This window comes from Netta rufina, assembly GCF_964035555.1.
Source record: "Netta rufina genome assembly, chromosome: 1".
NCBI lineage: Eukaryota > Metazoa > Chordata > Aves > Anseriformes > Anatidae > Netta > Netta rufina.
The window spans coordinates 160528875-160554377 of record NC_140123.1 but is presented as its reverse complement, the minus strand read 5'-3'; the positions used below and the strand labels follow the sequence as shown (position 1 = coordinate 160554377).

The following is a 25503-nucleotide window of genomic DNA, read 5'->3' as shown; positions in this document are numbered from 1 at the left end:
CTGAAACTATACAAAACTGACAAAGTGATTGAAGCATAACATGAGAATTAGATCATCTTAATGTACCATCAATACAGTGCTCTTATTCAAATACTGGCTGGACTTCATAAGGAGCTCTCTAAACAGCAGAAATCCCTTCAAATACTGTAGTTGAACACTGAACATGAATGTTCATGATGTAACACTGAACATAACACTGAACATTCATGTTCAGTGTTATGTTTTGTTGTTTTAAGGATGAGAGAATGACCAGAATGGGTTTTAGCTCTATCTTACCTCTTCTCCTGCATTTGGAAGTTTATTGTTATTTAACCTTACTTTTGAGTTACTTCCGCCTGCTACACAGCCCAAAATACTGTACCACGAAACCTTCAGAGAAAATGAAAACATAATGAGTTGATATAAAGACAGTTATACTATGCCATGCTCATGAAAGCAGATGACTCTCCATAATCCTACCTCTTACCTTGGTCTATCCTAATGCTCAAACTCAGCCCAAAACATAAACTCTACAGGTCATCCTATAGATCTAAATTCATCAAGACCCCTTATTTGATATTTGCAATGTATTCTTCTAAAGTTGACATAACGTTCCAATTCAGCAAATCACTTGAGAAAAAATCCTTAACAGCAGATAACAGAAATGCAGATACAAACCTAGTAATATTTTCTTAACAAGATGTTCTTAGTTCCTATTGAAATCAATGTTTTTCTAATGTCATTGAGCTGTTAATAATCTCACTGGGCATATCATCCACATTTTTCACTATCTTTAATCAAGGAAGAATGTGAGCATGCATACCTCAATCCATGCTCAGTCATGCTCAGTGAGATCAAACTTGAAAACTCATTTTGATTCATCTCTGCAGAACTGGGCAGAAGGATTTCAATAAGTTATGCATCTGATTAAGTTCTCTTGCATTGCACTTCTAGAAAGTTGTACTAAATCAATTTATTTTCAGTAGACCTCAGGTGGGGCAGATGAGGTCATTTATCAAAAATTCTGAAAGACTGAAATGTTCATTTTTCTTGTATTACATGTGATTTGTCTTGTAATGAATCCTGACTTTTTTTTTTCAGAAGTCGATATCGAAACAGAGATTATTTTCAGCAAATGAGTAACATTGAGATCAGGAAATTTTACAGTTACTTTGACTTCCAATAAAAAAAAAAAAAACTATATATATCTAATTAAATGCTGAGTATCCATTTCCAATTAATATCTTCATTTAAAAAATAACCTTTTGTGTTTGCTCAACAGCTATACATCAAAAAAACAAATCTCCTAAAATAGCTCAAATTGTAATAATAATCACATTGCACCATCTAGTGGCCCAGTATGTTATATTCACTGTCCTATATCAAACAAAATCAAATATTAACAATTACTAAAAATTATGAAACCCTGGATTTTTAGGACTTTTTTTTTTTAATTTTATGTACACTAGGAATACATATGAAAACCTTTTCCAAAATGAATTTTGTTTTAAATTCACTAATCAAACTGCACTAAAAATGTAACTTATAAATAAAACAGCTGTTCACAGAAACATCCTAAGCACTACTCTCATGATTTGTGTTTCTACTGTTTTTATACATGTTGTAAACATGTTATTATTTTGAAGTAGTTTGTAAAATCAATACGATGATTTCTCTTTCAGGAAAAACTGCAACTAGTGAATTTTCCACACACCTTGTCAGCCTGTTTGAGCCCTTTCTGGGCATATGAAGAAGAGTAACATAATTTGGAACAATCAGCATGGATTTAGCAAGGGTAAATCATGGCAGACCACCATGTCTGCCATGTGCTTCTGTGACAAAATGACTAGATTTGTGGAGGCAAGGAGAAGAGTAGATGCCATTTACCTGGTCCTTATCAAGGCTTTTAACGCTGTCTCCTAGTATTCTTATAAGCAAGTTAGGATGATACAGTATGGGTGCATGAAGAGATAGATGGGTAACACAACGGTTGGAAGATCAGACTCAGAGAGCAGTTGTTAATGGTTCATACACTACTTGAAGGGTACTGGCAAGCAAAGCACTGCAGGGCACCTCGTCATGGAACCTGGCCTGTTGAATATCTTTAGCAATGACCTGAGAAGACTGATCACACACTCACCAGGTTGACAGATGACGTCAAGCTGAGGGAAACAGTTGATATCTTTGAGGGCAGAGTTGCCATTCATAGAGACCTAGACAGCCCAGAGGAATGGGCCAATATGAACCTCATGAAATTTTATAAGGACAAAGTCCTGCACCTAGGAAGGAAGGATCTCTTGGAAAAATACAGGCGGGAGACTGATGAGCTGGAGAGCAGCTTTCCTGAAAAGGATCTGGGGGTCATGCTAGACACCAAGATGAGCATGAGCTAGTGGTGTGCCATGGCAGCAAAGCAGCCTAAAAGCATGACAACCTGTATGAACAGAAGTACAGTTAGGAGACTGAAGGATCAGTCTCATGACTTTTTAGACTACGTCTAGATACCATGGCCAGTTTTCCTACTGCTCCCCATCATTCTAACAAGAAAGATGTTGAAAAACTAACTAGAGTGGCTGATTACAGCAGAGGGCCAGCAAGAAGAGGCTGGGAGAGCTGGGCTTATTCAGCCCAGAAAAGAGACGGCTTCAGGGCACCTGTCAGGAGCCTTTGAGTGCTGGCAAGAAGGTTATGAAGGGTGATGATTGGACCAGATGATCTTGAAGGTCTTGTCCACCCTTAGTGATTCTATGATTCTATGAAGAAGATGTAGACAGGCTTTTCACAGTAGTGCATGGTTAGAGGAGGAAAAACAACAACCTAAATTGAAACAAGAGATTTCAGCTGTATACAAGGAAAAAAGTTTTCCCCACGAACAGGTTAACCTGTTGGAGGAGACTGTCTAGAGAATTTGTGCAGCCTCCATCCTTGGAGGTTTTCAGAACTGACTGGATAAAGCCCTTAGCAACCCAATGTAATTTCACAGCTGATCCTGCTTTAAGAAGAAAGTTGGCCTAGACACCTCTCCTAAGATCCCTTCTGAACTAAGTTATTCTGTGATTCTAAATATTCAACAAAAGGTAGATTTTCTACCTGAACTATGGCACTTTAGCACTTCATTAACAGAGCTTTGAGTGTGGTACTTTCTTGCATCACACGATCCAACAGCCTTGCATCTCTTCAGAGTGATTAGGCATCTGTCAACACCCTAAGGACGAGAATGAGCTTTTGACAAGTAGAATAAATGAAGGTTATAAAGCAGAAGCACCAAAGAAGATGATACACAAGATGAAGAAAGTTTCATGCAAATGTGAAGATCAAAATAGTGAGTCACAACTGACTCACAGGATTAAAAAAATGCATACTTAATTAAGTCAGGCTAACATAATTTTCTCAAGACCAACAGAGAAAACTGTGATGGTATAGTATGGCTGAAACAACCTTTTCTCTCTTGTGTATTGTTTAATATATTTCTTCCACAGTAATTATGGCAAATATTACCTGAACATCTGAAGAGAATGGAGCTGGTTTAAATGTCATGGAGCAATGTGATCTACAAAGTAATATAGGTGGAGGAGGAGTTCTGCTTTTTTTCTTGACGTTCATAAATTCTTTGAGACTGTGATAAAATGCACTTTGTTCAGCTTCAACTTGCTCAATTAAAGTTAGTGCCTCCTATGATTTAAGTTAAAACAAAAGGGAAAAATATTAAAACATAGCAATCAGACAGCTATAAGTCCTAATAAATCATTTTCAAAATGATCTTATAAGAAAAAAAATTACTGCTATGTAGAGACATTTTTATAGAGTTTCATATCCTCATACAACCTAAACTAGTATGAAGGGTACTATTTGTAAGCCTTATATATGCAGATTAATTTTATATTGTACAATAAAGGGAATGCAGGGTTGCATATCAAAGAGGCAGGGCTGAGGTATCTTCGATTTTGAGAGAACCTACAGGGGGGAAAAAAAAGAGTGGTTATGACTAATGTTGATTAGCAACGGTAAGCAGTGAGGTGAGCAGTGAGATCTTCCTACAAGAAGATACAAAAGAGATACTGACTCTTTTTGAGGAGAGAGCTGAAGACCTAACATGTGGAATTACTGAAGAAGCTACGGAAGTATTAAGACTATACTCCAGAAAGAGGGTAAATAAATAAAGTCCAGAAATAAAAAAGGGAGGAGAATGCAGACATGAAAAAAGTCAGATTATGCTAGTTCCCTTGTTTAGACAGAGATAGCTGAAAGATGGTTGATGGCCCTAATTGCCATCCTTATCTGTTAATATTAGTTTCTTCTGAAAATTTGTGGGACTCCTGCACATAGTGATTATGTGGCCATTTTCTTGGAAATCAAGGTACAATCTTCTCTAACTGGACTGCGTGGCAAATTGATAGGTTTCTTCACCTTGCTTGCATCATCAGAGTAAAATAAACTTAAATTGGAAAATTAATATTAAGAATTTAGTACAGTTATGAGTTTCCTTGTACTACCTGTCCACTGAAAACCAAAGTCATAAAGGTCAGCTACCAGAAATGAGGAGATCGAGGATACTTTGGACAAATTCCATTCTACTGCGAGAGACACATCTTCCTACAACTAGGGTTTTATTTATACCTTTTTATTACCATACACTGGACAAAAGGTTTAGGCTAAACTGACTGAAAGATAAACTGAAAAAGAAAATCCCATGTTATTGGTTATTCAGGGATAGTCCTATAATCTTGCACTTCGACAGTTCCTTGTTTCTGTCCTCAAGCATTTATAAACCTGTAAAAACAGCCACACTACCACAGATAAACTTAGCTTTGTCCAGAAATAACCAAAAACCAGCAAAAGATTTATAGCAAAAATAGGAGCTAATCTTAATACAGTCTTACTCAAATCACATAGCCATCAGATCCTTAATCAGATTACATGAGCATATGCACAGCCCCTCACCACCACCACCACCCCTCAAGATTCCTCTTTCTATCAGATTTGGGCTGAATTCACCCTCATGGGAAATGTCAAAGGGAGAATGTAAGATGAAGAATAAGATATAAAGTGACTCTTTCCCTCACACAGCCATTCAACTTTTGCAATCAGTAATGAGGAACTTCACTGCTTCCTTAAAAATGATACTTTATGGCAAGATGTACTATGATAAAATTTTTAATTAAAAGAATCATAGTCATTCTTCCCTGAGGACATGCTTCTTATTAGTGCAAGGATGGATCTGCTCCCAGGGTGGATAAAGATAGTGTTGTGACTGCAAGTGGTACTGGATGACCTATACATCATTAATTGTAGAACTTGGAAGATAATAAATGTGGCAGAGTTGCAAGAGGAGAAAGAATAATCTTATGGTTAAGGAAGCCAAATGTCACTATGATAAACAACATTTTATCCATGCCTCTGCCACGGACTTGCCCTGTGGTAGTAGCTTAATCATTTTAATTGAGTTTTACAGCTGGCTAACAAGAACTACCAGTGTACCCAATTCTGTAAAGACTTGGATGTCTAACTAGACATATAGGGCAGAAAGGAAGAATGTAGTAACAGAGAAATTAAACAAAATGAAGGGTACATAATAGCTTAAATAGTTAAGCAGTGTAATGCGCAGCATGACTATAAATATATGGCTCAGAAGCTTCCATGCCTGCCAATGGTTGACTACATGAGAAAAGTTATTTGCATGCTTAGCCTCCCCCCCCCCAAAAAAAAAAAGAAAATTACTTTCCTATTTTGCAGTGTAATAAGAAGTTTTATACTATATCGTGCTGAGTACAGTTGAAAAAAATCAATAGATTCCCCTTAAAAGGGGAAAAAAATGAAGACCTGGGAAAGTATAGTACAGTCAGTTTTACCTCTGTGCCCAGTAAGATCATGGAGCAGATCCTCCTGGAAACTACGCTAAAGCTTATGGAAAATAAGGAGGTGATTGGTGGCAGCCAACATGGATTCACTAAGACCAGATCATGCCTGACAAATGTGGTAGCCTTCTGTGATGGGGATACACTGATGGATAGGGAAAGAGCAACTGGCGTTTTCTACCTGGACTTGTGCAAAGCATTTGATACTGTTCCCCATGATATCCTTGTCTCTAATGGAGAGACATGGCTTTAAAGGATGGACCACTTGATGGGTAAGGAACTGGTTGGTTGGTCACACTCAAAGAGTTGTGGTCAATGGCTCAATGTCCAAGTAGGGATCAGTAACAAGCGGTGTTCCTCAGGGGTCAGTACTGGGACCAGCACTGTTTAACAACTTTGTTGGCAAGTTGGACAGTGGGATCAAGTGCACCCCCAGCAAATTTGCCAATGACACCAAGCTGTGTGGTGCAGTCGACACTCAGTGGAACAGAAACCATCCAGAGGGACAGAGGGACCTGGACAGGCTTGAGAGGTGGGCCTGTGAAAACACCACGAGGTTCAAGAAGGCCAAGTGCAAGGTCCTGTGTCTGGGCAGGGGGAATCCCAAGCACAAATACAGGCTGATAGAGAATGGATTAAGAGCAGCTCTGAGGAGAAGGACATGGGGAGCTAGCTTGATGAGAAGCTCAACATGAGCCGGCAATGTGTGCTTGCAGCCCAGAAAGCCAACTGTATCCTGGGCTGCAACAAAAGAAGCATGACCTGCAGGCTGTGGGAGGTGATTGTCCCACTCTACTCTGCTCCTGTGAGAACCTGCCTGGAGAGCTGTGTTCAGCTCTGGGGCTCCCAGCACAAGAAAGACATGGAGATGTTAGAACAAGTCCAGAGGACAAGGCCACAAGGATGACCAAAGAGCTGGAGCACCTCTCCTCTGAAGACAGGCTGAGAGAGCTGGGAGCGTTCAGCGTAGATAAGAGAAGGCTCCAGGGAGACCTTATAGCAGCCTTCCAGTACCTCAAGGGGGCCTAAAAGAAAGCAGAAGAGGGACTCTTTGTCAGGGAGTGTAGTGATAGGACAAGGAGTAATGGTTTTGATCTAAGAGAAGGTAGATTTAGATTAGACATTAGGAAAAAATTCTTTCCTCAGAGGGTGGTGAGGCCCTGGCACAGATTGCCCAGAGAAGCTGTGGATGCCCCATCCCTGGAGGTGTTCAAGGCCAGGCTGGATGGGGCTTTGGGCAGCCTGGTCTAGTGGAAGGTGTCCCTGCCTATGGCAGGGGGTTTACAATTAGAAGAGGATCTTTAAGGTCCCTTCCAACCCAAAATATTTTATGATTCTATGAACTCTATGTAGAGCTCTTGGATGATTTATTATAAAAAAGGCAAAATCCCCTACGCAGAAGAATGAAAATATATAAATTTTCTGTTAATGAAGTAAATACTGTCTACCTCAAATTAATTTAGCATATAATTAAATGTTTTATCATAGTACAAATATATAAAATCGCCATGCTAAGTTTGTCCAAGCAAAGTTAATTCTGACATTTTCTGCCAACTGGCTGCAAATATATTCTTTTATCTACTTCCTTCCCTGTTAAAAGTACACAGAACAAAAATATAATGAAGGTCAACATAAGGCCTTCACCAATATTTGTTTGGGATAACCACACATTTCTTGGGAATTGCTTGTAAGTCTTCATTGGTGATTACAGCTACAACTTTCCTATGATATCATTATCACATATTCATATGTGCTGTATATTTTACAAATATAGTATATTTTTAGCATGTTCTTTCTGATTCAGTTTTTGCATTCTTCTGAAATAATAATAATTATAATAAAGTCTTAATTATCATGCCTCCAAACTTGGAGCATTTAAGACAAAAAAACTTGCTAGTAATTTCTTGTTTAAAATACATATTTCATATATTATATAGCGTGAATTTCAGATATCTCTTGTATAGACTATAAAGACATTTTGTGCTCCATTGATGATAAGTCAATTTGAATGGACATATGTTGGTTACAAAAGTTTCTAATCTCACTTAATGGAATGACTCCCACTGATTTCCTATGACTTTGAAAGGAGCCCACAAAGAATATACTTTTAACCTGAATAAATTCCAAAACCTCCAACTTCTGAACTGTTTATTTAATAAGAACCAAATAAAGCCTCTGTCACCATCACCAGTCACAGTAATCTAAGACAATATAGAGATTTGGGGAAAAGTAGGATGATGACGGTTGCAATGGGAAAGAAGAAAACCTGCAAGATACTTTGGCAAGGTACAGGTGATTATGTATTAGAAAACAGCAAAGTCTAGGTGATTAAGTGTAGAAACAAAGTTAATTCCTTTTGGGTTTCCTGTAATATGCACATGTACACAAAATTAGGGGATATCCTCTTTCCTATTTTTAAGTCCCTTTATTTTTTTCCACCATAAAGGAACTTCTCAAGGAAAAACTGGCAACGGAAGTTAAAAACACTCATTGTCCTTTAAGCGTCTTCCTTTTTAATTCTATTTGTAAGAAGACGTAATCCAAGTATTAATTTTATAGAACATGAAAAACTATGATAACATTAAATTATTCCTATCATATGATTTTATTATTACCTCCAGTAGCTGCCTTTGGGAAGAAGTAGTTAACTCTTCAGGGAATATCTGTGCAGCCTTTTGCATCAAAAAGATTGCTCTGGATAGCTTATTCTTTTTTATTTTTCCTATTATATCTGCCTCTGTAAAATAGATATTTTAAGACATTTATAAAACAGCAAGAATCACATATACTTATAAAATCTTAATTAATAAGCCTTACCTGTTAAATAATGGGAACCTTCAATAATCTTCACATGGTAATTGCTAGAATTAAGACTTCTGCCATCCTTTTGAACACCTATATAGGAAGGAAATCCTGAGTCATTCATTCTGATAGTGTCATTGGAAACATTTCAGTGAGAGGCAGATACAGAGTTCTGTAGTAAGGCTCTGCTTCACCTTGTGCTCTTTTCCTTAGTTAAAGGAAAATTTTTTGGACATATAAAACCAGTAAAAAAGTTCCACCCTCATGCTCTAGCATCTCTAATAGCTACACTAACATCACAGGAAAAGAAGGAACATGTTTAATCAGGGAGCAGTTCACATGGGAACCCTAGTGTCAAGCTAACACTAGCTTTTAATTAAAAAAAAAAAAAAAAAAAAAAAAAAAGAATGGAAGAACAGTAGCACTCTTTCAGGAGATATTTGGCAAGAGTGGGAATTCTGCAGACTTGGAAGAGGTAAGAACAACTTTATAGGAGTAGAAACTGAGATTACAAAGAGCACTGATTAAAATATTCAATCCCCGTTCTTCAGGGAAAATTTCCTGCATTACAGGAAAAAAAAAAGTCTACAGCACATTCCCTAATTCTCTCTTATTGACTGAAACTTCTTAACTGAAAATATATTATAAATGAAACATCATAACAAATTGCCTAGGAATCAAAACCAGTAGCTGTTAGCAAAGTTTAACTCCTATTGATTTGGTATAGATTAGAGATACGTATCGTGGTAAATAAAATTCTACAAATTCAGTTATTATTTCTGTCTGTATGCACCAAGCACCAAGTGCCCTACAATTGCACTTCCTCAGAAAATAAATGCTCCTTTATTTCTTAGTATCACAAAATACATTAACAGGGGACTGTAAGCAACCTATGAAGATCATTTAGCATTACTGCAACTTACCTTGTGTCAGTTTAAGAAGTTTCACAGCTATTCGATGTTGGGCCTGAATAAGCTCCAGATGTAAATCCATTAAAAAATTATCACCTGTTCCTGTCTTATCATTACCCAAACCCAAAACAGAATTCAAATTCCAGCCATTTGAGTCCACCTAATAAATAGAAAGTGGTAGTTAAGCAAGCACAAACTTATTTCAGTAAATTGACAAACTCTGAAATTTTATCATAACTGCAGTATTTAAACTTAATGACTGCAGTATACAGTCATTAAAGAAAGCACAGAAGAACAACATCTAGACATAGAGAAACATGGATAACCGACAAAGAATAGACAAAAACTGGCAATCAACAGGAAACAGGATTAATAATAAATATGAAACTGTAGAAAATTTTGGTTTATTTTGTTATCAGTCCACAAAACAAAGATCATGTTGGTGTAGAATTTAGAAAAGCTGGGTTCCCTCCAACAGCCAAAATTACTTATAATAATGAATAGTTGCAAACAAATGAAAAGGATTTCTGTTTCTGCAATATAGAAGAAAACTATGAATTATATTTATTTCCAAACAAAAAGAAAACCTAAAAGAATTTATAGTTTCTTACTGAATGAGAAAATGTTATGAATTTATTTTTTCTATTCTCTACTTACGTGGGACCAAAAAACGATGTTCATTTGATAATACAAAGATTTATAAGAAAGAAGAAAATATGAGTTTCATGTCCAATCCAATATATTATTTATGGACTTTGTTGCCATGTAGCTTTTTATAGAATTTACCTTTGTACAGCAGTTGTCAAATATTGATGTTCCATCTGGTAGAAGGGTCATTAAGTGAGATTTGTTGATTTCATTAATTGCTTTTTCAAGATTTTCATAAGCAAATTGTAACTGTTCCATAGGACTTTTCTAAGATGAAAATGAAATTTTAATAACTTAGGATGAATTTTCCCTAAGTTCTTAAAATACAATTTACTAAGTCAAAGAGTCTAGTTCATAGCAGAATGAAAATGAATTTGGAGAAATAAGTTTACAAACAGTATTATTCACAAGTAATTTTATAACACTCCATTAGGTGTTATGAAAACACTGGCATCTCAGAAACCAACTCCTGAAAGTAGACTGTCACTGAATTGAAGCTTCTCCATGTGTTAAGGCATTAAGACATTACTGACAAAATTCCTGAATCCTCAAACAGATGCATGTCTTTTCTTCTTGTTGTGTTTTATTAAGTAATAATGAACTATTTCATTTGACGTTACTGCACAGTGCTGAGTATTGAACACATTAAACAAAGCAAGGACTCCCAGGATGTTCCATCAATTCCACATCACCCTTATAAAAACAAACAATCAAAAGCACAATCCAAAATATCTCCCTAAATGAAGCAAGGATAAAGTTTGTGTGATCTTAAAAAGATGTGTCATTAAACCTTTTAAAGCTTGTACTATGCATTGGCATGAAAGACTAGAAATCAGTATGATTATGTTGTAAAAACCATTTCAAATAATTTTTTTTCCATATCACAGATGTCTATTAAAGACTACACAAAGATTTTCAGATTTTATTTAATTTGAAAAAATATTTTTTTTCCTCTGCACTAGAATGATTACATTAATCATTTCAACTTTATAAAACTAAATACAAGATAGTATGAAAATGCTTCAAGCAGGAATAAGTGTTCTTATGCGACCCAAAAAAAGCCGTATTAATGAAAACAAATTAGACATTACCATCAATATTTCAGGAATATCACAGGTTTCATCTTCTGTGAGAGAGACACTTCTTTTTCCTTTTTTATCTGAAAAAAAAAAAAAAACTGAAATGAAATGTGTTCAATTTTATTACTGTTTGATTAGAGCTACCACTAACTTTAGAGTCTGGCAATAATTTATTTCTTTGGTACTAGACTACAGGAGATAATTATATTGTTTCCTGAAAAGATTTTCAGGGTTTAAACACTATAGTTACCCATGTACAATTATAATAATTTAGTATAAGATTATCTAATGAAGTTGCTTTTTCAAATGTACCCTATATTTCATAGTAACATTAGACTGAAACCAATAAAAATAGGACTCATTTCATAGTTCCTTACACTGTTACAGCATTCACATATATTTTGATTAATTTAAAAATGAAAAATCAAATTTTCTGTTATTCACAAGTGTTTTAATGATAATTTAACCTATAGGGTGGTTTGTAAATATGTAAGGTCACATTTTTTGTTACATAATATTCCAGTTTAATATTCCTTGAAGGGGTATTATCACCCTTTTAACATTCATTTCGATTCTTTAAATTATTTTCTTTTATAAAAAATTTACCCAGGCTTATGTCTTTCTTTCCAAAACAAGAGGAAGCAGCTTCTTTGCTCTCAACTACAGCTCTCAACTTTTTGCCAAAATAAATGTTTGCCCTTTCAGAGGGACAACCTTTTGGTCACTCCTGAGCTCTGCACCTTGTCTGCCTATTTATTTCTGCTTTTCTGTAGATTTTTCTCATATATAAGAAAATCTGTATTCACTCAGCATTCATTCAGTTAAAAAACTCACACTACACATGTGTTTGACTGGCTTTTCAACTGCCTGTTTTGAATCAACTATTCAGCTTTTTACCTCCAAAAAAAAAAGCATTTACACTTAGTGAAAAAGAGTAATTGTTATGCTGCAATGAGGATTCATCCAATCTCCATCCGAATGGTATGATCTTCATAACCAGCAGAAAACAACTCTTACTCTACCTTATAATAGAATAGTAGTGTACCAAGATTTTCTTACTTTCAAAAATACAAAACGTATTGTCGTTCTCTTCTGTTCCTAGATATGCTTTAAAAGGGTCTTTAACATCTACTCTTTAGTAAACCAATTATGAAAAATAGCAATAATATTACAAGACCCTACATCTGCAAAAGAGAATTTTCAAAATTATATCTAAATGTTCATATTTTACAGTGTTAGTGAGGTTTTTTAAGGAAATATGTTTAATGTTACTGCTTTATATCCCAATGACATCATCCAAGTTCATTTTCAAAGACAATTAAATCCCTATACAAAAATCAATACTTGTGTAGACAAGAGATGGAAATTAATCACCCAAACGCTTCAGTATGCAGTCAATGTTTCCCTCTTTTGCTTGCACTGTCCTTAGTCAACCAACATCTGAGCACTCTAAATGAGCCACAGCACATACTGCCTTCTGCCTAGCCAATACTCAGAAAACTTATGGATGATCTGAGGCTACTAAGAAGGGGCTAAGAGACATATAAAAAAAAAAAAACTGTGCAGAAGATGAGTCATAAAAGGGACTCAAAATGGGACTAGTTCAATAGAACTGGAAATGGGAGGAAATAAGACATAAATCCTTTGAAAATTAGGTTTCGCTACATCTGATTATGAATGAAATTGTGTTTACAAAAATTTATCATACTTCGCTACACAATCTCTTTACAATTATTTTTGAATATGTATATTTGTCAAAGCTTTTAATTCTTAAAAAATTCTTTAAAAGTTTCTTGAAAGTAGCTTGAAAGAATGCTATTTTTTTGTTGAAAGCTTTACCTGTTTTTTTCTTAGATTCACTTGTAGAATCAGCTGTATTTTCCAATATTGCAGTTAGATTTAAGGTTACCTCTATTACCATTACAACATCAGTGTCTGCTATGTTACTCTTCTGAATTACTTCATTTATTATCCAGAGTACATAAACCCACTAAAAAAAAAAAAAAAAGGAGGGAAAGAAAAAAATAAACAAAACAGATTAAAACAGTTTTTGAAGATATTTCGAAGATATATTGCAGAGGCAGAAACACTTTTGCACTCAAAAAAAAAAAAAAAAGTAAAAAAAAAATCATAAACCTTACCACAACTCCTTTCCTGTACTTGTTTTTTTTTGTTGTTGTTGTTCGTTTGTGTTTGTTGTTTTTTTTTTTTTTTGAATGCCACCACTCTATTTCTTTAGACAGAACACAGTTTTTGTTTTGTTTTCTTTCTTTACTTTTAAAAATCAATTATTTTTTATTATTCTAGAAAGGTTAAAGAACATCCTACCAGCACAACCTTTGTATCTTGTCATAGTGCAGTAAGAGTTACTGTAGATATGATCATGTACCTTTCTCCTTTGCCCATCTCTTCCCACTTAAACAGCGTAAGAGAGACCTGAATGCTCCTACTGTACATGCGGAGGAAATTAACTATAAGCTACATTCTTGTGAATCTCATTTTTTTTTATAGGGATCAAGGTCACAAAACACACTCCTCCAGAAACTGTTTGGTCTACATCAACTATTTACTGGTAGCCCTGTGAAACTACTAACTTATCCTTTACATGATAACATTTCACCAATAGCTTTACAGTCTCAGGAAAAGTTCAAGATAAGGCTGTGGCTCTATCAAGTGGGCCAAATACTGTTAACATCCACCTCCCTTCTATTAAGCTGTAAGGTTTCTGATACTGTTTTCAATTATCTAGGAAATTTTCTTGAACTATACGCATGCTTTCCACCACAACACACAAAATGCTGCTTCTCACAGCAAGCCCAAATGCTTTCACTATTTTAGCTTCTTTCTGTGATGCCCCACTGGCAGACAGTGGGTTATTTTACTGGAAAAAGGTAAGAGATATTTTGATAGGCATATAGGAGCGCATTCTGTTCAGAGTGCATGTACAATCCACATTTTCAGTGAATTCAATTTATCTGCATTTTACCATATGAAAATGTACTTAGACTGGAGACCACCATTATCTTGGCTTTACTACAGGACAAAACTCATATTAAGAGAAACACATTATAATAAAGAAGTACTTTGCAAGCTTTGTATTTGTGGATACATCTAAAGTATCCACTTCCACTTGTTTGGATTTGCTGAAGTCCCGTTTTACATTTCTGCCACAAAAACGTTATTACATCAAAAAGTATTTCTTTGTCAGGTTGCATATTCTGGAAAAAAGAAAAAAAAAAAAAACATAATTGTAGAAACAGGTATGTACATAAGCACTGAAAAGTTTTCAAAGTAAGTAAATAAATCAGTATCATATTTATCTTCATTATAAGGGTGACAACATTTTGAAAGCTTATGAAATACATGCTTTTTTAAAGTAGTTTCTGGTAGACCACCCAAGCTTTTCTTTTCCTGACAATATGGGTTTAGCAGCTTTTATTATTATTAATGTTTCCTTTTTTATTGTCGAGCTTTTAGAAGTCATACAGGCAAAGAAAGCAGTGAAATGAAAATTACGTGGGGGAGGACATTAAGTATCTGTGAAATGCTATAATAGTCAACACATTCTGGGAAAACTAGAATGTATTTTAACAGGTATATTAACCTAGGGAATTGTTTTATTTGAGTATTTAAATATTTGCAGAAGGAGATCTAAATTAGAAGGCTTGATTTTGCATTGACAGCAAGGACTTCCATGGGTTGTTGGTACATCTCAGATGAAGTAGCAGTGAAGAACAACGGAAAAAAAAGGTTGCAGTGGAATATCTAACAACTGAAAGAAGTTTTAAAACATATCTACACCTTATGAACAGAATAATTAACAAATTGAAAACTTCATGCAGTTAACCTCCTAATTAACACACCTTAAAAGGCAAGAGAGCCTATCTACACTGTGTTAACACCTTCTAAGCAGTGATTAAGGATCAGTACACGTTTGCTGTCATTTATACCAGAGTTGGACTAGTATCCCAAGTACAATGAAACTCAAGACCATTATATCCATACTATCATGCATCTGTAAGTACATGAGTATAGGATTTTATGTATATTGGGAAGTGCGGAAGAATTAATTTTGCAGTGAAGACATGCAACATGTTAGCAGAAGGTTTTTTTGTTGTTTTGTTTTGTTTTTCCTAAGGATGTGTTTCTTTAGACTATTGGAAAACAAATTATAACTAACTGTATTTTTTTTCCTCATGGTGGCAAATAAAGGAAAATCTCAGACTGAGTAAGTAAACTACAAGTGGTTATTCTGGGAATAAACCATTAGATATAGAATGGTGTTATTTTGTAGTAGAGACTTCAGTGCAGGTAAGTCCCACTCTTCTTGGTTTTGTTGTTGATGCTGCTTCTTAGTCTGCTTTCTGTGAGAATGTACTGTTAACTGAAGGCATACAGCTGCTATAAAGGCATTTTCATTCCTTAGGCTCTCATTTGTATAAATATTGCAGAAATGAGCATTCTTGCCCACCTAAATCAAATATACTGAAGGAAGTATGATTTCTGATTGGTAGAAACATGTAATTAAGTCTATGGTTTTCCAAATTGATTTAGTATCTGTTAAAAGTTTGTAGCCTGATTACATATCTCCAAAAAAATTATAAAATCTCCAATAAAATTATAAATAAAATAATATAAATTATAAAGATAAATAAAAACTATAATCAAAACTTGATTACATATTAGAGGTATGTTTTTTTCTTTTTCACTATTTTATTTTTTAGCTGTAGTTTGTAAATGCAACTGATTCCTGTGGTCTTAAATAATGCACATTCATTACAGATTAAGTAATTAATTCAGAAATGTCTCTACTTCTGTTATACCTGTTTAGATGTGGAGACACAGGAAAATACTGTTGTTGCCAAAATGGTAAGTTCGTGAGAAGGCTCTCCATACTTTAAGGAACCCTCTACATTCAACGTTTATCAAAAAGGGAAGAAAGAAATAGCAAGACATTATTTCTAGTTACAAACCTAAGTTTGAACACATTTCAGTGAATTCACTTACAAATTTATGCCAGCAGATAATGTGGTTAAGAAATAGTAAATTCAGAGGGGACAGATATTCCCATGTTTACTCACTTTTTGTGAAAAGTGAACATTGCTATTTTTTGTAATAGAATTTTTTCCAGATATTTGAATTTTGTTTGGAATGTCATAGAATTAAATTAGTTAATTCAATAATTTTTTCTTGCTTTGATGGCAAGAAAATTTAAATAAATGTATATTCAAGTATATAAAAGTATAAGAGCAAAAGAAAATCAAATATAGCTGTTTCACTTTTTCTCCTGAAAACCTGTTTGAATACATTCATTCATTTTACATCTTTGCATGTAACAAGATGCATATCTAATCAGGCCATTTCACATTTGAGAAAAACAGTATAAAGTCAGATTTGGCAAATGAAAATTGGACAAAAATCAGTAAGTTGCAATTTGTCAATTGCTGTTGTTTGTTTGTTTTTTGTTTGTTTTTTTTTCACAGAATACTGTATGCACCATATAATATAGTTTCCAAACAATAAACATAATTTGTTGCTGCAAAAATATTTTAAATGCAAACACAGTTATAACTGAACAACACTCACTTCTTAATGTTTGTTTCTTATCAGAACCACGAGGCACCCTAGCTTCTCTGGTAGTAGGTTCACTAACAGAAAAGCCACGTTTAAATTTTCTTGGAAATAGTAAAGGTTGCATTAGTGTCAGAAGTTTCAGTTCCATTTCTGCCTTCTTCCATCTTGGGTCATCTTGAGCCTAATTGACAGAAACAATGAATGGAAATTTGTCTTAAAAATGCGTAAATTGAATACTCCTCCTTACCCACAAAGGAAAAGGCTACACAAAGAGTGTCTAATTAGCATCATGATTACCTGAAGAAAATTAGTAACAAATTCAACAGCAGAATCAAACACATCCCACTCCTCATAGCTGAAAGCTAATTTTATAAATTTCACAGCAGCATCTCCAGGCACCCCCTTTTCTTCTGCAATGATGACAAAAAAATATTTAGTCTTTAATATTTTACATATAGGTGTATTCAGAAGTTTAATTTAAGCGATAATTTGGGTATTATAAAAGCAAAGAGAAAACTGTAGTCAGTATACATATTGAAGGATTTAACAGTTCTACAATACAATAGCTTCATTATTTTGTTGTGATGCCTCCACTTATGCACTGCTGTAATGATGTATCTGCAGTGTCCTGTTACGTTCAAAAGAGGCTGTACTACTTAGTAATGTTCCTGTGTAGAGGTTATCAAGGACTTAGTCCTCCCTCCTGCAGAAAGAGCTTAAATCTGGGTATCCTCCCACAGCAATACTTCTTCCCAGCAATTTACTAAAAAATAATGAATAGAAACATAAACATCTTCTTGCAAGATGGCTGAGCATTTCTCATTACTGTATTAGAAAATATGAAATGTACACCTAGGGTGTCTATTTTCTCACGCTTCAAGTTTATTCAAACCACAGTAAGGAAGAAAAGGGACTTCCTGATCCTTGGATCTCTAAGCATATGGCTTAGCTATTATATTCAGAAGTGTCCTACAGTCCTAAGAATTTCCACAGTTGTCGTATTAGCTGGGCACATGGTCACTCAGCTAAAAGATACATTGACTTAGTAATTACTCATTTTCTGAAGCAGCACAATGGTTGGTCCAAGGATCTCCAAGAAGCTTATGGCAACCATTCTGTTACCACATCTCACTTCTATTTTTGAATGTATATCTCACTTGAAGAGAAGAGCATTTTGCGATCTCTTTATGAATACAACCGCTCCTAACGTGTTCTGCTCACTAAGCATTTGCACTGTTGGGTCCTTTGAAAACTGAGAGCTAGTTTACCTGTTAGTATCAACTGCAGAAGGGTTGATGATGCATTAATTGTACCAAAATTATCAGTGCAATGACTTCCTTGAATACCAGTAGTGCTCATTCCACCTTTAAAACAGACAATTCATTACATCAGTCTATTTGACCTGTTATAGTACAATTAGCCAGTAATAATATCATGTAAATATGATTCTGAAGTGTATTTAGTCTCCATAGATTCTTTTATTAACAGAATATCTTTCTACCTGTAGCTATATTTAGTCCATAGCCTAGCAAAGACGTTTTGGAAGGAATCCTCAAGTCCAATGTTTTTCTCAAGTTTTATATCTATCTTTGAGTGAATTAAAAAAAAAAATAAAAATCAAAACCCATTGTGGTGGATTGACCTTGGCTGCCTGTCAGATGGCCACCCAGCCACTCTCTCACTTCCTCTCTTCAACAGGACAGGAGAAAGTAAGATGGAAAAGCTTGTGGATAAGGATCAAGAGAGTTTAATACATAAAAGCACAATCTGTATGTGCAAGCAATGTGAAAAAGGGGATTTTTTTGCTACTTCCCATTGGTAGGCAGATGTCCAGCTACTTCCTGGAAAGGGGCCTCAATATACATAGCAGTTCCTTGGGAAAGCAAACACTGTAAGCACTAATGTCTTCCTATCCACTCCCTTTCCCTTGACTTCTTATTGCTGGTCTTACAGTATGAAATACTGTAGATTATTGCTGATATAACAGACAACAGAATTTGGCCCTTTATCTTAAAGTTTATAAAGGTAAAAAAAGAATGTCTGCCTTGACAGGTGCTATTGTTCTAAATGAAATATATGCCTTCAGGCAAGTTCTTTCTCTTATAGGAGAAAAAAAAAAAAAAAAAAAAAAAAAAAAAAACGGAGGTCTGGGCTCCTCTCCAACGTTTTTTTTGGTTCTTTATGCTGTTACCTGAGAGGATTTCCAGGCCTGCAAAAAAAAGCTCTGAAATGACATCACGAATTTCAATTTCATCAGGAACGGGAGGAGCTGGGCGCAGCACATGCCTACTGCTATCAGACAGAGCTTCCAGGATGGCAAGGAACTGAGCTGCAGTACAGTCAAACATTTCTGTCAGCAGACGTTCGGTAGTAGTGCGAGGCCATGACAGCTAAGTAGGAAAAAGCAATGTAAGCTTTGTAATAGCTAAACGCAGATACAAAAAAGCAAGATTTCTTTCAAAACAGTGCTCCTTCAGAAAGAAAGTACATGTTTAAAAGAGAAAATAATATGCTGTAAAATAAATTGTTATGAATTTCATGCTTCAAAGGCATAGCAAAGCCTCATGCTAAGTGGGTACAGTACTTAAGAAGTTTTATAATTTCTTAACAACCACACAACTGCTGTATGTCTTTTCACTTAGGAAATATAACAGTAGAAATTATGAGTAAAAGTGTAGTAAGGCCACACAGTTCAAAATCACACAGATCTTTCCTTATAACGATACAAACTTTATCATCAGGAGCGAAGTACTACACACTTATCAGAAAATCAGAGAAAGATTGGGATGCTCAGCACTTCAGTGAGAGCAAAATGTCATTCTCTTTACTGACTTGCATGTTTTCAAATAGCATAACACAAAAACACAACATGCAAGGCACAACACACCAAGAAAAAAAAAAAAAAGGTTGGTCTGTTCCACTATTGACAGAGATCTACATAAGAAAATATTTCAGCATTTTATTTCTGTGTCCTGTTTACATGATTGTTACTTCACTAACCAAACTGCTACCACACAAAGTAAATCAGAGACACAGCATTTACAAGCATGGCTTATTACTCCATCAACATTTCAGTTCTATTTATTTACCACTTTCCCAAATAAAAACACTTCAGAATGGTTTCTAGGTACATTTAACAAGACAAAATTGGGGGAATTTCCTTCTCACTTTGCTGCATCCACATCTTCTATTTTAGCTTCCAAATTAATATCTAAAGACAAGCTCAGATGTGTATATGATGGAAAAAAAAAAGACTAATCTCTTCAAGATTAGTCTTGAACATGCTTAGGTTTGGTCCCTAACTTAGGTAACAGGTAATTTTCATTAAATGAGGGTTTTTTCATTAAGTGAGGGTTGGAACAAAATCATTGTGCCATGCACTATCAATTATGGCTCAAGTCAATGATTTGAAAGCAAGGTATCAGATAATCTTCTATAAAGATTTGATGTGTAAGTTATGTAAAAGCAGTGTTCAGTGCAATCAGATTGTATCTGTAGCATATTGGTATAACTTCATTACAATTTTATTATTAAATTATCAAATGAACAATCTCAGTTATTTCTGATAAACCTAATACAGCCAATTTTATTTAAATAAGGAAGGAAGGAAGGAAGGAAGGAAGGAAGGAAGGAAGGAAGGAAGGAAGGAAGGAAGGAAGGAAGGAAGGAAGGAAGGAAGGAAGGAAGGAAGGAAGGAAGGAAGGAAGGAAGGAAGGAAGGAAGCCCAATACAGTCACACAGAAGAGTCCTTTTTTTTTTTTTTTTAATAATTCTTACACCAGTGGATCACTCATCTTTAACAATGGCTGAAAGGAACACAATGGACTAGTGATATTTAGGGGAATTAATTACCTCTTTAAAGGTCTACATTTTATTCTGGATACCTTTCTCTAACTCATGGTATCTTGCAGAAAAATAAGTGGTCTTCATAGGCAAACAAACAAACACTGTAGCTTTTTTTCAAAGTTCCCCCTTTGTCTTCACAGTAATTGAACACAGCAAAGCAAACCCACATACACTTGGTATGAATTTGAACAAAATTTCTCTTTTTGTTAATGTAACTATTAAAGAAAAAAAATGCTATAAAATGAATTTTTCCCCATAGAATTAATTGCTATATTTTCTCTCCTTTGAAGTTTAATCTATCATTAAAATGCAGAATATGTTAATTATGAAATTGAGAGATGAGAGCCTTCTCCTTGTGAGCAGCACTATGTGTATTAAGCAGAATTATATCATATACTCATCACCTGCAAAGAGTAAACAAAGATAGGGATTATACAAAATGTTAAACTTACATTTTGTGCTTCTTTCAGGCTAACTCTTAACTTAGGTCGAAAGTAGTTTTTTGGTTTTCTTCTGGATTCATATACTGCTCTTTTGAAAATCATTACTGACATCTGGCACAAAGGAAAAAATAACTGTGTTATGTGCTCTGCTCATAAAGATTGTAGCTACTGTAACTGTTAATAATTAATTTCAAAATGATACCTTAAGAGTGGCCTCTCTAAAAATCTTTCTCGTTTCTGAATTTTCCTGAGAAGAACTGATATTTTCTAATTGCTTCAGTTCATCAATTTTAATCAGACCACGGCGAGCAAATACCTGTCCAAAGTATTAAAAAAACAAAAACAAAACTGAAACTGATACTATGTTTTTCTATTCTGATTGTTGGGGTGTAATTTCAGAGTCACATCATTCTTGAATTCAGACAACTGCAAAGGACTGCAATGGAAGCCAGGTCATGAGCAATAGTTGAAAAGGAAAAGAAAACCTTTGCAAAATGTCTTTTGTATATCTGCATGGGGATTGATCACAACTTAATGCTAGAAATCTGTGACTATTATTACAATACAAAGTAATGATGTATTTAACTTTGAATTGATTATTCATATACGTATTGAAACAACCCAACATTACAGTTAAATTTTGGAATACAGGCAGAAATCTAAATGCATATGATCTGGAAACAATCAGGAATATTTAAATAAATATTTATTTCCCACTTATTTGCATCTGAAATTATGGTTATATAGGGTAAATCAGGATACCTCTCCATGAATGCCGGCTTGACAATCAAAATAACACTGAGAAACTGCAGCATATAGAGTGGCTCTCCATGTCAAATAATGTACAGATAAGAGTGGAATGGATAATTCCATACATATACTCGCCCAAAGTAAGTATTCCAGCACCTGAAATAAAGAAGTCCAGTTTCAAACTGAACGTTTTTTTATACTACATGAATACACTTCCTATCACTTAGGAACACATACGAAGACTTATTTTTCTGGTAAGACAAATTAAAAAAAAAAAAAATCTAAATCTATATTAATTTTTAAAATATTTTGTTGACTACAAAACACTCTCCCTGCTTATTATCGTTTTTCCATCTGAAACTGTGGGCAAGCATTATATTTTAGCCTCTGACATACCTTAACCATTCCAGCCCACTTGTCACCAGAAAGCACTGCTGCCATCCCCTCTCATCTGCTGTTATTATGAGAGTTCTCCCTCTCCTTTGTGTCAGCTATAGTGATTTTTTTCCTTAGTTTTCAACCAGATCCACAAGCTGATTTGGGATGCAATAGAGTCTGCCTCCTTTGGTGACAGCCTGCACTTAGATCAATTTATAACCAAGGAACTACACAATTGGCTCTTAATTTTAGGGCATTTATATCTCTCCCAAGATAGTCATTTCAGCACTTGCTCACTTTATAGAATTAGCCCTGCTATATTGATGGAACAGTATCTTCCCCTTCTATTTGCTTTGTTTCTTAAGGTGCACTAAATTTGCACAATTTCAGTCTTAAATCAATTTACAGATTTTTAATTTAAATTAAAATAATCTGAAATACCTATTATTAGTTCCTCTGTACCCTATATAAGAAAAACCTGAATGTTAAACAAGGTGCTAAATCACTTCTGTTTTCAGTCAGATAAAGTAGAGATATCTCTCTTGTTCAACGAACAACAGATATAAGCAACTAATAAGAAAAGAAACCAAATATAGGCTGATTCAGATTCTGTGCAAGTTTTAACAGAGGAAAAAAAGAAGCTAAGACAAAAATTACAAAGATAAAAAGAAAAAGGGGAGCGGGGAGGAAGGCCATGTCATTTTTATGTATTTGCATCTAAAAACGTAGCCACCAGGTGTCAGTATATCTCCAGATTTCAAGAAACAGAAGTCCAATTGCAACCGAGCTATTGCCCAGGAAGGAGGAAAGAAAAAAAAAAAAAAAATCCAGGGCCCTGTGAAATTGTCTGACATTCCATCTCACAGACTGGTGAGGCATTGTGCTCTGAGCTCCATCCCATGGCTGAGGAAGGAGCAGAGGCACCAAGACATGAAAGCTTTTAAATTGGCCACTGCCGTCCAGATATTTTGTTAATTTGTGACAGGTGCTGTTACTGGCAATGACAGTAAAATAGACGTCAGGCTACAGTGCTATGAAAAATACAGGTGCATTGTCCAATCTTCTGTACATTTTTCAAATATTTCTCTTTATTTTCCATACCTTAGCAGACTGACCTATCATCATCAAATGTCTGCATATGGTGTAAATATGAATTGTACCTGTAAAAAATAAAATTAATATACATAAAAAATAATATAACTTTTATATTCCTATGTGAAATTTGTCATGTTAACCAACTGAAAATTCCTCTCAGTATCTTGGCTATTTCCAGAGGCTGAAAAATAAACTAATAATCTTTATGTAACTGTTTTGAAATCAAATAAGATGAAACCACCAAATTCTTGAGCGATGTTAACTTCAAAAGTAACTACAAAACAAAGTAGCATCATAAAATAACTAAATATTAAAATACACTATATTGAATTTTTATTAAATGTACTGATAGAGATTTTTTTTTTTAATCCCCAGATGCCAGCCTCTGAAAATATTACCTCTTTTCACAGACCTTACCTTGCAGGATTTTTTCAGTCTGTCATGGTACTGTTCTGGCAGACAACACTATCATTTGATATTCAGTAGGATAATTGAATAAAGAAAATTGATAGTGAATAGAATTTTCAAAAGCATCAAAGTGACTTACAAATAAAATCCTGTCAAAAAAATTACTTAATGTAGGCTAGGTCACAAAACTGCTATTCAAAAAATCAGCCCTAGAAGTATAAAAGACACTACAGTTCCCAGGGAAAAAAAATAATAATAATAATAAAATCTATTCTTTCTGTATGACTGTTCAGAAAGGGACACCTGTGGCAGCAGGAGGTATCACAATGTCAACTGTCATAGTCTGAAGGGTATTATTATTCCAATAAGCAAGATATTAGCAAGCATTAGTAAGAATTTTTTAAAGTCAGTTAAATGTAGTGAGACGCAAAATCTGTTGCCAGAAATTGCAGAAAAATGTTTGGGAGCTGGAAAAAAAATCTGACATTACTTAATGTCTTCTTCTAATTTGATAAAAAAAAAAATCATTATTGACTAGGCATGGTACAGTGACCTGTCACACAGGTAGATGGACATAAGAATGGCAGGTGATCAGATTTTAATTACAGGTTTTTTTCCTACTGAAGCAAACAAAAAACATGCCTCAAAAGGAATGATGGTAATGGCAGTCCCAGGAAAGCAAGGATAAGAATTTCAACTGTTTATAGCTCAGAGAAAGTAAATACCAGTTTGTGGTTTTTTTTTAATTAAATTAAATCAAACTATTTTCTCGATTTATATTGCAACAATTGACCATAGTGGAATGAAATAATAGACCAAACTTTTGACTAAACAGCATTGCCTTTCTCGCTCTCTCTCTATATATATATATAGGTTTTCTTCTTGAAGTAAAAATCTTGATACACCATTCACTGTATTTAGTTCACAGAAGCTCCATTTTTGCCTCAATTTTTTCCCAATCCAAGTACTTATATACACTAACATCATACACAGAAATTCAAATTATTTAAAAGTAATGTGGTAGTTTTTAAAAGAGTTTGGTTATTAACTCCAGCCTTGGAGAACATTTTTAAGAAATACAAAGATTTAATGTCATGGACAGATGATCATGTTCTACAGTTAAACCTGCAATCCCCTTTTCAAAAAAAAAAAAAAAAAAAACACTCATTAACACAAATATTTTATTGATAAATAGAGCTTTTTTATAAAATATGCCCTTACTCTGTCAGATTTCATTTTATTAGTACACTCAAACCACAGCTATGATGAAAAAGCTATTACTTTTATAACTGTCCATTTGAAAAAAAAAGCACACTGTAGAAACTTATAATTAAAAATTTGTTATTTTAGAATATGAAACATTTTTTTTAAATACTACTGCAATTAAAAACTAACTAGAGATTTATTCATGACCCCTACATTGACCTTAAAGAATACATATAAAATTTCCCTCCATTGGTTTGCTTAGCAGAGAAATGCAAATGGAGAGCCTGCGGTACCATTGTAGATAAGCCAACAGAAATTCTCCTGAGGTAGAGCCACTTGCATGGTGAGTCGTAAGGAGGACAAGACATTAAAACAAGTCTGCAGGGATTCTTGGTTCTGGAGATTTCTGTCATTGCTACAAACCATCTGGTATATACAAACATTCCTCTCTTGCAAAGCATGGAACTGAAATATATGGAAACATATGTAAAATAATTATATACATATATACACACTCATTTAAAATAGA

At 34.5% G+C, this 25503-nt stretch overlaps 1 protein-coding gene across 1 annotated transcript in view; it reads right to left on the bottom strand.

Moving 5' to 3' along the window:
• Positions 1-25503, bottom strand: part of CFAP54 (cilia and flagella associated protein 54) — a gene marked incomplete at both ends in the record, with an annotated part of 108625 nt that overhangs the window by 70887 nt on the left and 12235 nt on the right. Inside the window, 19 exon segments of the mRNA XM_084305897.1 lie at positions 277-369; positions 3478-3651; positions 8450-8571; positions 8652-8729; positions 9560-9707; positions 10334-10462; positions 11287-11345; positions 13114-13264; positions 14358-14492; positions 16098-16183; positions 16861-17029; positions 17146-17258; positions 18117-18212; positions 19040-19238; positions 21147-21248; positions 21340-21453; positions 21900-22043; positions 23367-23425; positions 25268-25439. Of these exon segments, the coding sequence (XP_084162023.1) occupies positions 277-369; positions 3478-3651; positions 8450-8571; positions 8652-8729; positions 9560-9707; positions 10334-10462; positions 11287-11345; positions 13114-13264; positions 14358-14492; positions 16098-16183; positions 16861-17029; positions 17146-17258; positions 18117-18212; positions 19040-19238; positions 21147-21248; positions 21340-21453; positions 21900-22043; positions 23367-23425; positions 25268-25439 (2343 nt within the window).